This window comes from Megalobrama amblycephala, linkage group LG13, assembly GCF_018812025.1.
Source record: "Megalobrama amblycephala isolate DHTTF-2021 linkage group LG13, ASM1881202v1, whole genome shotgun sequence".
NCBI classification, from domain to species: Eukaryota; Metazoa; Chordata; class Actinopteri; order Cypriniformes; family Xenocyprididae; genus Megalobrama; species Megalobrama amblycephala.
Genome location: NC_063056.1, coordinates 34572266 through 34586632, shown reverse-complemented (window position 1 = coordinate 34586632; position 14367 = coordinate 34572266). Strand labels below are relative to the sequence as shown.

General features: G+C 39.4%; 1 protein-coding gene across 6 annotated transcripts in view; it reads right to left on the bottom strand.

The window, feature by feature from the left end:
• kcnn3 (potassium intermediate/small conductance calcium-activated channel, subfamily N, member 3) overlaps nt 1-14367 on the bottom strand; it is a 79320-nt gene that overhangs the window by 24460 nt on the left and 40493 nt on the right. For all 6 annotated transcript variants that reach the window (XM_048152754.1, XM_048152756.1, XM_048152755.1 and 3 more), the window contains 3 exons: nt 13257-13553; nt 7113-7234; nt 3643-3784 (listed from right to left, as the gene is read on the bottom strand). In XM_048152754.1, the coding sequence (XP_048008711.1) occupies nt 3643-3784; nt 7113-7234; nt 13257-13553 (561 nt within the window). The remainder of the gene's footprint in view (nt 1-3642; nt 3785-7112; nt 7235-13256; nt 13554-14367) is intronic.

Genomic DNA, 14367 nt, shown 5'->3' with positions numbered 1-14367 from the left:
AATATGAGCGGGAGTTTACTCAGGGTGATTATTTTGACATTATTTTGTATTTGAGCTGCGCGTCCGTCAAAAATAGGCGAGGCGCCTATCTTTAGCGAAGTGGCGCGTCGAGCCGCTTCTGGGACGCTTCTCAAACGCACCGCACCGCGGCGCGGCTGGTGTAAACACGAACATTGACTAGAGTGGCCGCGTATCAGCTCCGGTAGCCGCGTCGCAGCCGTAACGTGCCGCACACACGTGCAGAGTAAACGAGGCTATCCTCCTCTTTCTTTCTCTTCTTTCTCTTCTGGCTTCCTGAAGCATAATTCCGCTTCATGACTGCCGAGGAGGTTTTGTATTTTGCCAGCAGCAGAGATCACGTGGTTGGCTGGCTGCTGTCAGCGACTACTGAGAGGGGCCCCCTTGAGGGGGATCCCGATAACAGTGTCATTGCACTTTACTGCATTGACGATCAAAGGGGCGCTCACACAGTGTCGTTGCATTTTATTCTTAACCAGTCGTTGCCTTGAGGCCCCAGGCCAGCTCGGGGCCCCAAGCAATTGCTTGGTTTGCTTGCCTTGTCGCGACGGGCCTGATTATAATTCAGTATCTCAGAAAATTAGAATATTGTGAAAAGGTTCAATATTGAAGACACCTGGTGCCACACTCTCAGCTAATTAACTCAAAACACTTGCAAAGGCCTTTAAATGGTCTCTCAGTCTAGCTCTGTAGGCTACACAATCATGGGGAAGACTGCTGACTTGACAGTTGTCCAAAAGACGACCATTGACACCTTGCACAAGGAGGGCAAGACACAAAGAGGCTGGCTGTTCACAGAGCTCTGTGTCCAAGCACATTAATAGAGAGGCAAAGGGAAGGGAAAGATGTGGTAGAAAAAAGTATACAAGCAATAGGGATAACCGCACCCTGGAGAGGATTGTGAAACAGAACCCATTCAAAAATGTGGGGGAGATTCACAAAGAGTGGACTGCAGCTGGAGTCAGTGCTTCAAGAACCACTACGCACAGACATATGTAAGACATGGGTTTCAGCTGTTGCATTCCTTGTGTCAAGCCACTCTTGAACAACAGACAGCGTCAGAAGCGTCTCGCCTGGGCTAAAGACAAAAAGGACTGGACTGCTGCTGAGTGGTCCAAAGTTATGTTCTCTGATGAAAGTAAATTTTGCATTTCCTTTAGAAATCAGGGTCCCAGAGTCTGGAGGAAGAGAGGAGAGGCACACAATCCACGTTGCTTGAGGTTCAGTGTAACGTTTCCACAGTCAGTGATGGTTTGGGGTGCCATGTCATCTGCTGGTGTTGGTCCACTGTGTTTTCTGAGGTCCAAGGTCAACGCGGCCGTATACCAGGATGTTTTAGAGCACTTCATGCTTCCTGCTGCTGACCAACTTTATGGAGATGCAGATTTCATTTTCCAACAGGACTTGGCACCTGCACACAGTGCCAAAGCTACCAGTACCTGGTTTAAGGACCATGGTATCCCTGTTCTTAATTGGCCAGCAAACTCGCCTGACCGTATTGTGAAGGGGAAAATGCGATATGCCAGACCCAACAATGCAGAAGAGCTGAAGGCTACTATCAGAGCAACCTGGGCTCTCATAACACCTGAGCAGTGCCACAGACTGATCGACTCCATGCCACGCCGCATTGGTGCAGTAATTCAGGCAAAAGGAGCCCCAACTAAGTATTGAGTGCTGTACATGCTCATACTTTTCATGTTCATACTTTTCAGTTGGCCAAGATTTCTAAAAATCCTTTCTTTGTATTGGTCTTAAGTAATATTCTAATTTTCTGAGAAACTGAATTTGGGATTTTCCTTAGTTGTCATAATCATCAAAATTAAAAGAAATAAACATTTGAAATATATCAGTCTGTGTGTAATGAATGAATATAATATACAAGTTTCACTTTTTGAATGGAATTAGTGAAATAAATCAACTTTTTGATGATATTTTAATTATATGACCAGCACCTGTATAACGACATGAGAAATGTATAAACATGTATCCAATTTTCCCCTTTCATGATTTTCCTTTTATATAGTTTGGCCTATGTATTAATTCTCTCTTTTGAACTCTTTTGGTATTATTGTTTCAGAGATGCATACTATATGGTTAACTAAAATCACATGGGTAGCATGTTTGGTATCGATGGACTCCAACTTTCGTTTGGTCCAGTTTGGTAATTTATGTTACATGTTGCTAACTCTGTGAAACAATAGTATTATAAGAATCTAGAAGGTTCTTCTCTCATACATCCAATCCAATGGCTTATGCTAATATCTTGCTAGAGGACAAAGACTCATAAAAAAGTTCCCTCCGAAGGAACAACTCCTTATTGGCTCAGACACCTCAAGAGGGTATGCCATCTTCACTTTAAAATTACTGATCACAAAATCAGAGCTCCCCTTTTACTGAAAGATGCTGATGAGAAGATGATGCTGAGCTAGAAGTACGTCTGAAGACCCCCAAGCTTGTGCCAGGCTCCGGCATCGCCTTTCCATTCACCAAAGATCTTCTGAATCCAACTGGTTGTATCTCATCAAGACAACATCAGCAAAGATCAACGGGAGCCTCCACAAATTGCATCAGGACAGTTTAATTCAAATGGGCGAGACATGCAAGTAACAAACTTAGTCTCATTATTTTATACATTAAGTATCCTTACCCCCCTTTTAGAGAAGGGCATGTAAGAACTAAACTGATGGTTTGCTCAAGGCTGTTGATCTGCTGAATTTCAAACAATGCTATAACTTATATCTTTCCTGTATTCTGCTCCAGCTCTCTCTTTCACTTGGTATGTATGTATGTATGTGTATGCATGTATGAGCGTGAATGTAGTTTAAGTGTTTAGTCTAGTTGATAAAGTCTTGTTCATGTCACAATTAAAGTTGTCCGTGTTTCATGCTCATATACTGGAGTCCCTAATCATGCAGATTTTGGCATGCTCTGAGTAGTACTGTACAGTAAGGATGTTATTTCCCATAACCCCAATGGATATTTCTTAGAATTAATAAACAATTAACACTAAGTGTTCACTGGACAAACAGGTTAATTGATTGTAATATTAATTTTACTGGAAAAACAGGTTAATTGATTGTAATATTAATTTTACTACTTTAAGTTAATTCTATTAACTGATCCAAATATTTAAAATTAATTATAACTAGTCATGTTTAATTATTCATATTTCTTTGCAATCTCACAATATCAAAATAAACACACTGCTAAACCATTGCTCTACACCACCTGTCAAGCATTCCTCAAGCAGAGACATAAAGGCTTGATGAGAGCGAGATTATAACAAGAAATACCTGGGGTTTACGTTAAGCTTTCACCATCATAAGATAATCAGGCAGAACAATGGCAGCCCTCAACAGCCTCAAAGCTGAACAAATGTGCCGTCCCAGAATACACAAGTGGATTTGTCCTAAAAACACTGGATGTTTGCGAGCTGGTGTGTTCTGGTGTTTGCTAACAGACATGGTTGGTGAGAATGTGGTTGATGTGCATGTTTGGGTTTCTAGAAATAAGATAACGAGTAGGAAAACATATCTTTAGATAAGATAACGAGTAGGAAAACATATCTTTAGACTGTCCCCTGTCACTGTGGGTGTGAAACAATGTGTGTGTGTGTGTTTGTACCATAATTCCTGTGAGCAAACACACTCCCTTGCCACAGTAGGTGTGAGGCACCATGTCTCCATATCCAATGGAGAGGAAGGTGATGGAGATGAGCCACATGGCACCCAAAAAATTACTGGTCACATCCTGAGCATCATGGTACCTGAGAGAGAAATAAAGAAGCCGAGGTTAAGTCTGGAAAGATTTGATTTTTGAAGGAAACTTTGAACAGGTTCTGGCTGTGGAAGGTATGGAGAAGCAATAACTGGATGTGAAATAGGCACAAATACCACATCGTTTTCACATCAAATTCTTTCATACGTTTCCATCCCTTAATCGGATCTGCAAAGCACTTTGAAGGAAACTCAAGTGTTTGCCCAGAGGCTTGTTGAGAAACTTTGAGAAGGTTCTTAAAGGGTTAGTTCACCCAAAAATGAAAATAATGTCATTTAAATACTCACCCTCATGTCGTTCTACACCCGTAAGACCTTCGTTCATCTTCAGAACACAAATTAAGCTATTTTTGATAAAATCTGATGGCTCAGTGAGGCCTCTATAGAGAGCAAAGCCATTGAAACTCTCAAGGTCCATAAAGGTACTAAAATATATTTGAAACAGTTCTTGTCTAATATTATCTTAATATTATAAAGCGACAAGAATTATTTTTGTGCGGCAAAAAACTAAAAATAACGACTTTTCAACAATATATAGTGATGGGCCGATTTCAAAACACTGCTTCGGAGCTTTACGAATCGAATCAGTGGATTTCAGCAGTTTAGCCATTTGATAGGAGATATGAATCACTAATTCGAAACAAAAGATTCATAAAGCTCAGAAGCTTCATGAAGCAGTGTTTTGAAATCACCCATCACTAGATATTGTTGAATAAAGTATCTTAATTTGTGTTTAGGAAGATGATGAACGAAAATGAATGGAGGTCTTACGGGTGTGGAATGACATGAAAGTTAGTAATTAATGACAGAATTTTCATTTTTGGGTGAACTAACCCTTTAAAGGTGCTGTATGTAATATTGACAGCTAGCTGTTGAAATGGGTACTGCAGTCCAAATTCGAAATATTGGAGAGCTGTTTCCCACGTACCTCCTCCTCAGACTTTTTTTCAATTAAGAACACTGACAAAAGTCAAGCCACTTTTGCCATTTTAAGATTTCGAGAGAGTAATGCATGCATTTGTGTCTTTACGTCTGGACTATAGTAATTCCCTGTATATGGGGATTAATCAGTCCACTTTGTTTAGATTGCAAATTGTCCAGAATGCTGCTGCAAGATTGCTGACAGGCTCTCAGGAACGGGACCATATTACCCCTATTCTTTCTTCTCTACATTGGCTGCCAGTCCATTATAGGATTGATTTTAAGATTTTGTTGTTTGTTTTTAAATCTGTAAATGGCCTGGCACCACCATATCTTTCAGATTTATTACAACCTTACTCACCATCCAGACCAGGTCCGCTGACCAGAAACTTTTGACTGGGCGAAACGTAAATCATGGGGTGATCGTGCTTTTTCAGTGATGGCTCCAAGAATCTGGAACAGTTTGCCGCGAAATATTAGAACAGCTTCCACACTGGGCTCTTTCAAATCCCTTTTGAAAACTCATCTTTTTTCCCTGGCTTTTTTGTAGGTTTTTATTTAGTGATATTTTGTCATTTAATGTTGCGTGGTCAGATGTCTCTGTGCTGTTTAATGTTGGTGTGTAATGTATGGTTGTTTTTTGTTGTTTTTTGTATTTTTGTACGTGTTTAAATGGTGTACAGCACATTGGCCAATTAACTGTTGTTTTTAATGGTGCTTTACAAATAAATTGTCTTGCCTCTCACGTGGGTTGCCAGATTAATAACACACAACATGAAAAGGCTCAATTGGCAATGAAAAGTGGCGAGCATTATATTGTAAGTTGATCAGCTAATGTACACTTTTTTTCTTTTGCCAAGGCTTATTAGGTCAAGTAAAATCTGAGATCTCTGACTCAGTTCATTTGCTGGCTTCCATGGCTGCAAACAATACGCTGTGTTTTCCGCCAACCCGGGGTGTCAAAATACTATTAGGTAAATTGGCAGTGAAAAAAAAAAAAAAAAAAAGACATTCCAACATGGAACACACATTTCAAAGTAGAATAACTGGCTGTATCATTGTTTTTCAGAGAAATAAGTATTTGAACTTAGCATGTTTCCTAAATCTCTGCAAACATATTATGGTATTTTATGCTTTAGTACAGTCAAAAAATTACATGCAGCACCTTTAAAAAAAGGTATGACATTTCAGACTATTTTGATAAAAACTTACTAAGACAAATATTTTTCCATTTGGAAAGAAATGCTTTCACAAATTCTCTACAGAGCATTTTGAGAGCGAGAGAGCAGGCATACATTAAAGACTCCCTGAAGCTCAATATGACACTAGCAACATCAAGGTCGTAGGTTTGATTCCCAGAAAACCCAAAAACTAAAAAATACATTTGTAAATAATGTGATTTTTTTTTTTTTTTGACTAATTTGAAGTAATGAAATGGCCATAATAAGATCAAGAATGTGTATTCAGAACATAAATAGGGCCATTTTCATTTCACAACAGAAGAAAATCAAAGCCTTCTTTGTTATTTGTACAGTAGCATCAGTCTGCTTCTGGGAAGTCCTCTTAAGGCATCATAGCAACTTCCCAAGAATGTAGTTTACAAAACAAGTTCATCCAGTCAGGGGGAGGTCTAAATCCCACTGTGTGCGTGCTGGACTGAGTAAGAGCAGCATACAGCCTGCAGGGAGACTCCTCCTCTGGAAAGGGCCTTTAACATGATGACTTTGAGTGCAGTGCATAAAAATAGAGCAGATCCCTGTAGGCTCCTCTCACAACGACGCTGCCCTGATCACATGTGGCAATTCAAACGCACAAACCATCACTCATATCACACTGCTCGTGCCTGCTGCCATCAAAACAATCATCAAGCCTCAGTTCCCGAATCCGGGGAACCCTCAATATTTTAAAGCGTATACCCCGAGACTAACTCACATCCAGAGTTTGTAACCATGACAACACGCCTGGTAGATTTGGAAACACCCACTCACTGGCCTGAGGGCCTAGTTTATCCCGCGACCCTTTTAAGATGCAACATGGGAAATCTGTTGATGCACATCGTGATTGGCTGCTACCCGGAGTGCATATGTGTCTGGAAAAAGGGGAACGCTGTTTAGATAGACAGGTCTGGGGTTTTGGAAACAAGGGTGTGAATGAAAGTGCTCCTTTTCTGTCTCTCTCTCCGGTCTCTTTTCCTCCTCACAGAACAGCGGATGTGTAGAGTGAGTGTTTGCACACCTCATGTGGTGTGTTGTCATCCAGGCAGTGGCACTTATTGGTGGGGATTCAGGTGAGTCCTCATTAAGCATAAGAAACTTGACAGCGTCTAGACAGAATGGCGCAGTTCGAAACACAATGATTCATTTGTTCATTCTTCCTCATGCTCGTTCTCTCTCTCACCTCTCACACACTCTTACGGTCCAGGCAGCGATGATCCACAGGGAGATGCTGAAGACTAGCAGCACCGTGCCTGGGCATATGGTCATCAGGGTCTTCATCACAAACCGTGTGTTAAAGTGCACCTGATAAGAGAAAAACAAGCAGTGGTGTGATTACTTTCAGTCTGGATTTCACCGTCACAGTAGATGAAGTTACACAAGCAACAAGTTGCAAGATGCATCTACTGATGGATATGAGCAGCTTCTAATGATCAGTTAAAGGGTTCGTTCACCCAAAAATGAAATTTCTGTCATTAAGTACTAGGGATGGGACAAAATATCGATATGGCAATATATCGTCGTCCTTCTCTGTGCCAAATATTGATATTTTAATTAATAAAATAAAGCTCTATAAATTAGGGCTGGGTAAAAAAAATATCGATTTCTCGATTTCAATCGATTCTCATTTTTATGAACCAATATCGATTCTTAAATCCCAAGAATCGATTAGTCTAGTCTGTTTTCAGTTGATGAATGAACAGAACATGTTGCGCACCTCCCATCCAATAAATCGCAATAATCTTTGTACTTTGTTACTTTTGATATGAAGCAAAGTCTCAGATTTCAAATGACATCCATCTTATTATGAGATTCAAAACATAAATACGTTTTGGCGCTGTTTAATGTGGCATGACAGATCGCTGTAGCGCATGTGAACATCCTCTCCTCCGCTTTAATACCAGTTACATCTGAAGGTATGTTAAAATATACAGTACAACTTACCGAAATCCGTCAAAGAACGTCAAAGGGTCTGTTTGCACCTGGTCACTTCATGCATTTTCTTTGATCAGATAGCTATTAGATCGTGAAAAGAGCAGGTCTAAACGCCCTCCGAAACGCATTTGAGACGGATTTAAATCCGATCGCTCAAACCACTTCAGGAGGTGGTCTGGGATGCATTCCAGTCAAAACTGTCTATGCATCAGTCTAAATGCATGTTCTTGTTGAAACCACATATGTAAATTTTACTTCACCCAAAAATACTAAAACTGAAATGTATGAGATTCAGATATGACAGCGCTACTGCATCACGCATTGCCGCAGATGAGCAGCTGAGTATCTCTTCAGCACACTGACGTGCACTGTAGTCATGCTAACTATTTTAACCATGTTTTTAACTACCTTTCTGGATGTCAGAAGGTGCAATATTGTTGCTGCCTATGTATGGATCAGATACCTTCGGATTTCATCAAAAATATATTTTTGAAGCGTCAAATTTTCAGTTGCCTAGGCTGTCTATGGAGGGACAGAAAGCTCTCAGATTTCATCAAAAAGATCTTTATTTGTGTTCCGAAGATGAACGAAGGTCTTAAGGGTGTGGAACGACATGAGGGTGAGTACTTTATGACAGAAATTTCATTTTTGGGTGAACTAACCCTTTAAGCATTATACCATGAATGTTAAAAAGTATACCTATTGTTTATAGCAGGGATTCCCAAACTTGTTTGTTCACAGTTTTCTGATGTCGCTTAGTGTTCACATGACATGAAGTAAAACAAATAAAATATTTAATCTTTTTTTTTTTGATTGTTTTAATTTTGAAATGACTTCATTTAAATTTTAATTATATATATATATATATATATATATATATATATATATATATATATATATATATATATATAGCACTGATTTTTTTTTCAAATAGATTTATTCTTGCATTGTATTGAATGTTTCTATATGCATTTTCTCTCAAAAACAGACAGTAAAGCTGCTGTGGTGGTGAGATAGGATCTCGATAGTCCCTATGGTGGTCGTATTCATATTAAGACCATCAAAAGATCATGTTTGACCTTATATTTATCCCACTGGTTGCACTTGGAAATTAAAACAGCTGTTTGAGATCAAAGGTTGTTCAGTGTCTTTGTGCAAAAGTAAAGACTGTGACCTGATCTGAAATTTATATGAAATACTGGCTATCCTGACCGAAATTAACAAGAAGCCCAAATTTCAGTATTTTTCATTTTATTTTATTTTCATTTTCAGCTCAGTTTGAATCTAATGCAGCTCTTTTCTGAAGCGTCTGAAGAACAAAAGACGTGTTGCCATTGTTTGTTTGTGCATAATTTTATCTATACTTTATTGAAAACAACAATGTTCTTCATCATCATCATCATCATTACTATTGATTTGTGTTACTGAAAAGTCACATAAAGGGCAGCTCTCCAGAGGGAAGGCGGAGATCTCTGAGCTAAGATGGGCCACACGATCATTAATGATAAAACAGCACATGAGAGGAAAGAGAATTTGCATTTACATCTCTTTGAAACATGAGCTTCTCTCAAAGGACAAAGTGATTACCCTCTCCAATCAGCCATTCAAATTAAAGTACATCAGGACTCTTTTCACCTGTTTTGGGTTATTTCAATGGCACTAAAGGACAAAACTCAAACTTTGAACTATTATCAAACACTTGACAGCCACGGCAGTCGTTCTTGAGCCTCTTTTAAGAGATACACAATATTCAGAGACATCAATCAGCCATCTAAAGGGGAGCAGAGATAAACCTGCTTGAAAAACGAACAGCCATCGATCATAAAATCCATTACAGCAGAATATTCATCAGTCACATCAACTGACACCGAGCTGTGATGCTGCATCCTAACAATGCAAAAACAATTAGATTAAGCTCCTGTCCAACACTGACCTTCAAATGAAGCTACGTCTTACCGCTAGTTCACTCTGACCCAACAAATGCCAACATACACACCAAATAGCAAATGGGTTTTGTTGGATCCAGTAACTAAGTAAAAGTAGCAACACTACTAACACTATTTTTAGTAGCATGACAGTAGCTTGGCTGTTTACATAATGATGTAGTTTTCCGGTAACAAGCCACTTTTTCCAATAAGTAGCAGTCATATTGTCACATTTTATGTCACATTGTGCTGTACATGAAGCATTACAGCTGAGCCAACTAAATGATAATCAAAACCAGTCTCCAAAAAGGTCCTCTGCATTGTTTTGACTCGTTTTAGTGGATCAGTTCAGTCATAAGGTGCATGTAAATCAACTGGTTCCAAAAGAAACTATTCACAGATTCAAGTCTCTCTTGTGCCAAAGGGCAACTGCAGCCTTTGTGTCTTTTTTATAATGAAATCTGCTGCTGTTTTCAACTCATTTATATTGTCGTTTATTTAGGGCAAATTAACCTTGTAATCAAGATTCAGTGAAAACCACTCATTGTTTTTAAGAAATTTTTCAAAAAATTATACAAACCCGATTCCAAAAAAGTTGGGACACTGTACAAATTGTGAATAAAAAAGGAATGCAATAATTTATAAATCTCATAAACTTAGATTTTATTCACAATAGAATATAGATAACATATCAAATGTTGAAAGTGAGATATTTTGAAATGTCATGCCAAATATTGGCTCATTTTGGATTTCTTGAGAGCTACACATTCTGAAAAAGTTGGGACAGGTTGCAATTAGAGGCCGGAAAAGTTAAATGTACATATAAGGAACAGCTGGAGGACCAATTTGCAACTTATTAGGTCAATTGGCATCATGATTGGATATAAAAAGAGCCTCTCAGAGTGGCAGTGTCTCTCAGAAGTCAAGATGAGCAGTGGATCACCAATTCCCCCAATGCTGCGGCAAAAAATAGTGGAGCAATATCAGAAAGGAGTTTCTCAGAGAAAAACTGCAAAGAGTTTGAAGTTATCATCATCTTAAGTGCATAATATCATCCAAAGATTCAGAGAATCTGGAACAATCTCTGTGCGTAAGGGTCAAGGCCGGAAAACCATACTGGATGCCCGTGATCTTCAGGCCCTTAGTGCATCACTGCATCACATACAGGAATGCTACTGTAATGGAAATCACAACATGGGCTCAGGAATACTTCCAGAAAACATTGTCGGTGAACACAATCCACCGTGCCATTAGCCTATGCCGTCTAAAACTCTATAGGTCAAAAAAGAAGCCATATCTAAACATGATCCAGAAGTGCAGGTGTTTTCTCTGGGCCAAGGCTCATTTAAAATGGACTGTGGCAAAGTAGAAAACTGTTCTGTGGTCAGACAAATCAAAATTTGAAGTTCTTTTTGAAAAACTGGGACGCCATGTCATCCGGACTAGAGGACAAGGACAACCCAAGTTGTTATCAGAGCTCAGTTCAGAAGCCTGCATCTCTGATGGTATGGGGTTGCATGAGTGCGTGTGGCATGGGCAGCTTACACATCTGGAAAGGCACCATCAATGCTGAAAGGTATATCCAAGTTCTAGAACAACATATGCTCCCATCCAGACATCGTCTCTTTCAGGGAAGACCTTGCATTTTCCAACATGACAATGCCAGACCACATACTGCATCAATTACAACATCATGGCTGCGTAGAAGAAGGATCCGGGTACTGAAATGGCCAGCCTGCAGTCCAGATCTTTCACCCATAGAAAACATTTGGCGCATCACAAAGAGGAAGATGCGACAAAGAAGACCTAAGACAGCTGAGCAACTAAGCCTGTATTAGACAAGAATGGGACAACATTCCTATTCCTAAACTTGAGCAACTTGTCTCCTCAGTCCCCAGACGTTTGCAGACTGTTATAAAAAGAAGAGGGGATGCCACACAGTGGTAAACATGGCCTTGTCCCAACTTTTTTGAGATGTGTTGATGCCATGAAATTTAAAATCAATTTATTTTTCCCTTAAAATGATACATTTTCTCAGTTTAAACATTTGATATGTCATCTATGTTGTATTCTGAATAAAATATTGAAATTTGAAACTTCCACATCATTGCATTCTGTTTTTATTCACAATTTGTACAGTGTCCCAACTTTTTTGGAATCAGGTTTGTATAATATTTTAAAAGATTCTGTCACCTTAAAGAAAAAGTTCACCCAAAAATGAAAATTCTGCCATCATTTACTCACCCTCAAGTTGTGTTCTGTTGAACACACAAAAAAAATATTATCAAGAATTTGGGTGACCAAACAGTTTCTGGTCCCCATTGACTTCCAAGGTACATTTTTTTTTTTCATACTATGGAAGTCAATGGGGACCAGCAACTGTTTGGTTACCCAAATTTTTCAAAATATCTTCTTTTGTGTTAGACAGAACGAAGAAACTCATACAGGTTTAGAACAACTTGAGGGTGAGTAAATGATGGCAGAATGTTCATTTTTGGGTGAACTATCCCTTTAAGCATCTTCAGTGTTGTCAGTTACTTCATTTTAATAGTTTTGCTTATGAGTCTTGAAACTAAGGTATACAAAATGGTGCTTGGGGATCCACCAAAACTTTTGGAGAAAAACTGCATACAAACAAACAAACAAACAAAACGTTAAATAAGCGAAAATTTACACAATTTGACATTATTCTAAAGACTAGTCATAATTCATAATTTATTCTATAAACAACCCTAGTTTTGTTTCTCTTCAGTTTCTCTTTCTACAGTTTAGCTGAAGACTGTATTTTAACTAGTTTTCATTTTTAGTAGCTTGTAGCAGTTTTAAAATATCTTCCCCAACACTGGCTGGATCAGTGTGTGAACCCTGTTGCTGTTTGAAGGGTCAGTGTGAACCAGCCTATAAATGTACAATCTTTAAAGCGTCAGTAAAGCTGAAAGGTTCATCTTTCTCAAGAGACTAAACGCACATAAATCCACACAAACCCTCTTCCTCCAGCTCAGAAAACAACAGGCCTGAATGCTCATGACTGTCCACATAAAAGTGAACTTTACTGCCATAAGCCACATTTTGTAGAGAGGATGTGTTTATTGAATCTGGGCGCAAGTGGGCCATTGAAGCCAGACAGAAAGGGAAAAGCTGGTCAGATGATGAGGTTTGGACTAGTTGGTCTATAATACCTGAAGAAAACTAGCGGTTAGCATTCCCATTCATCTCAATGGCAGTTGCTTGGCTAGCACGGGACCCTCCAGAAGTATGTGATTTCATGCTTTTAAGAGACCTTTGAACAGTAATCAGGCGAAGTGTTACTTGCAAAAATAGTTAGAATACACATGCTAGCAGTGGCTAATGGGACCATGCTAACTAGCCAAAAGAAGGTAAAAGGCACGAAAATAAGAAACAAATGCTACACATATATAATTAACACCCTAAATTCTCATTCTTGAATCGTTGTGTTGACCTCTGACCTTGTTGAGTGCCCCTATGCTGCGGGAGGAGGCGTCGGTGAAGAGCTTGCTATGTAGTAGCATGACTCGGGCGATGAGGTAGAGTCTAAGGAACATGGGTACGGACAGCACCATGTCTAGATCTGCCTCCGCCTGCGAGGGAGCGTAGGAGAAGGCCAGCCGCGCCCGCCACATAAACTTGAAGTCCCCCGGCACCGGGTGAACCGCCGAAACGATCAACTCCAGAGCGATAAGCAGCACTCGCTCCATGGTCATGGCGATCCGCCAGTCGTCCGCACCATTGTCAATGACGAAGAGCTGAAGGGAAAAGTCAGAATGGGAATGTTAAACAATGCAAATTGAGCAGTTTCCCAGGGCCAGCAAAGTTTCAATTTGCATAATGGATTTCAAATTTGTATTGAAATGTAAAGAAGTGCTCAAGGGAACACAGCAGTCGCTAGCTGTAACAGTGACATCATAACACAAAGAAATAAAACTCAGCCCCCATACAAACTGTTCTTTTAATCTCACACCATTAATTAAACATGCACATTTAAGGTTTGCCCCAACATTTCTTTTTTTATTAATTTTACACGAGAGCGAAAAAAAAATACAGATAAAATAAAATCCAGAATACTGCTAAAATCCAAAAATGACCTCAGGAACTTCTAATAAATGAGGTAATACTATGTGTAATACATGTTGAAGTAAAGTACTGTTACGGATGTATGATTTTTTTGTGTTCTTTTATATTATGCATTTATTCCTGAATTGAGTGTGTGTGTCTATGCTGTTTTCACTGTTTGTCTCGAGTAGGATTCATTAACCAGCTAATTGATGGCTCTGCCTGTCTTCATTGGAATGGATAGCACTGATTACGGCAGGTTTAAAACCATCTCTTCTGCTCTTCAAGGAGCTGCCGCGACTTCAGGCCAATCGCACTTCTCCTGTCTCCCCACAAGCCACCAGACCAACAATGTTACTGTTACATGATTGTTATACGTAAGGTTAATTAATTGGACTTTTTGGAGGGAAGTTATTTTGTCTTTTTTTACTTGTTGTTTTGGGCCGTGGGTCACCCTGAAAGTTTATGCACCCACTGGTCTTTCTTTTGTTACTCTGAATAAAACTT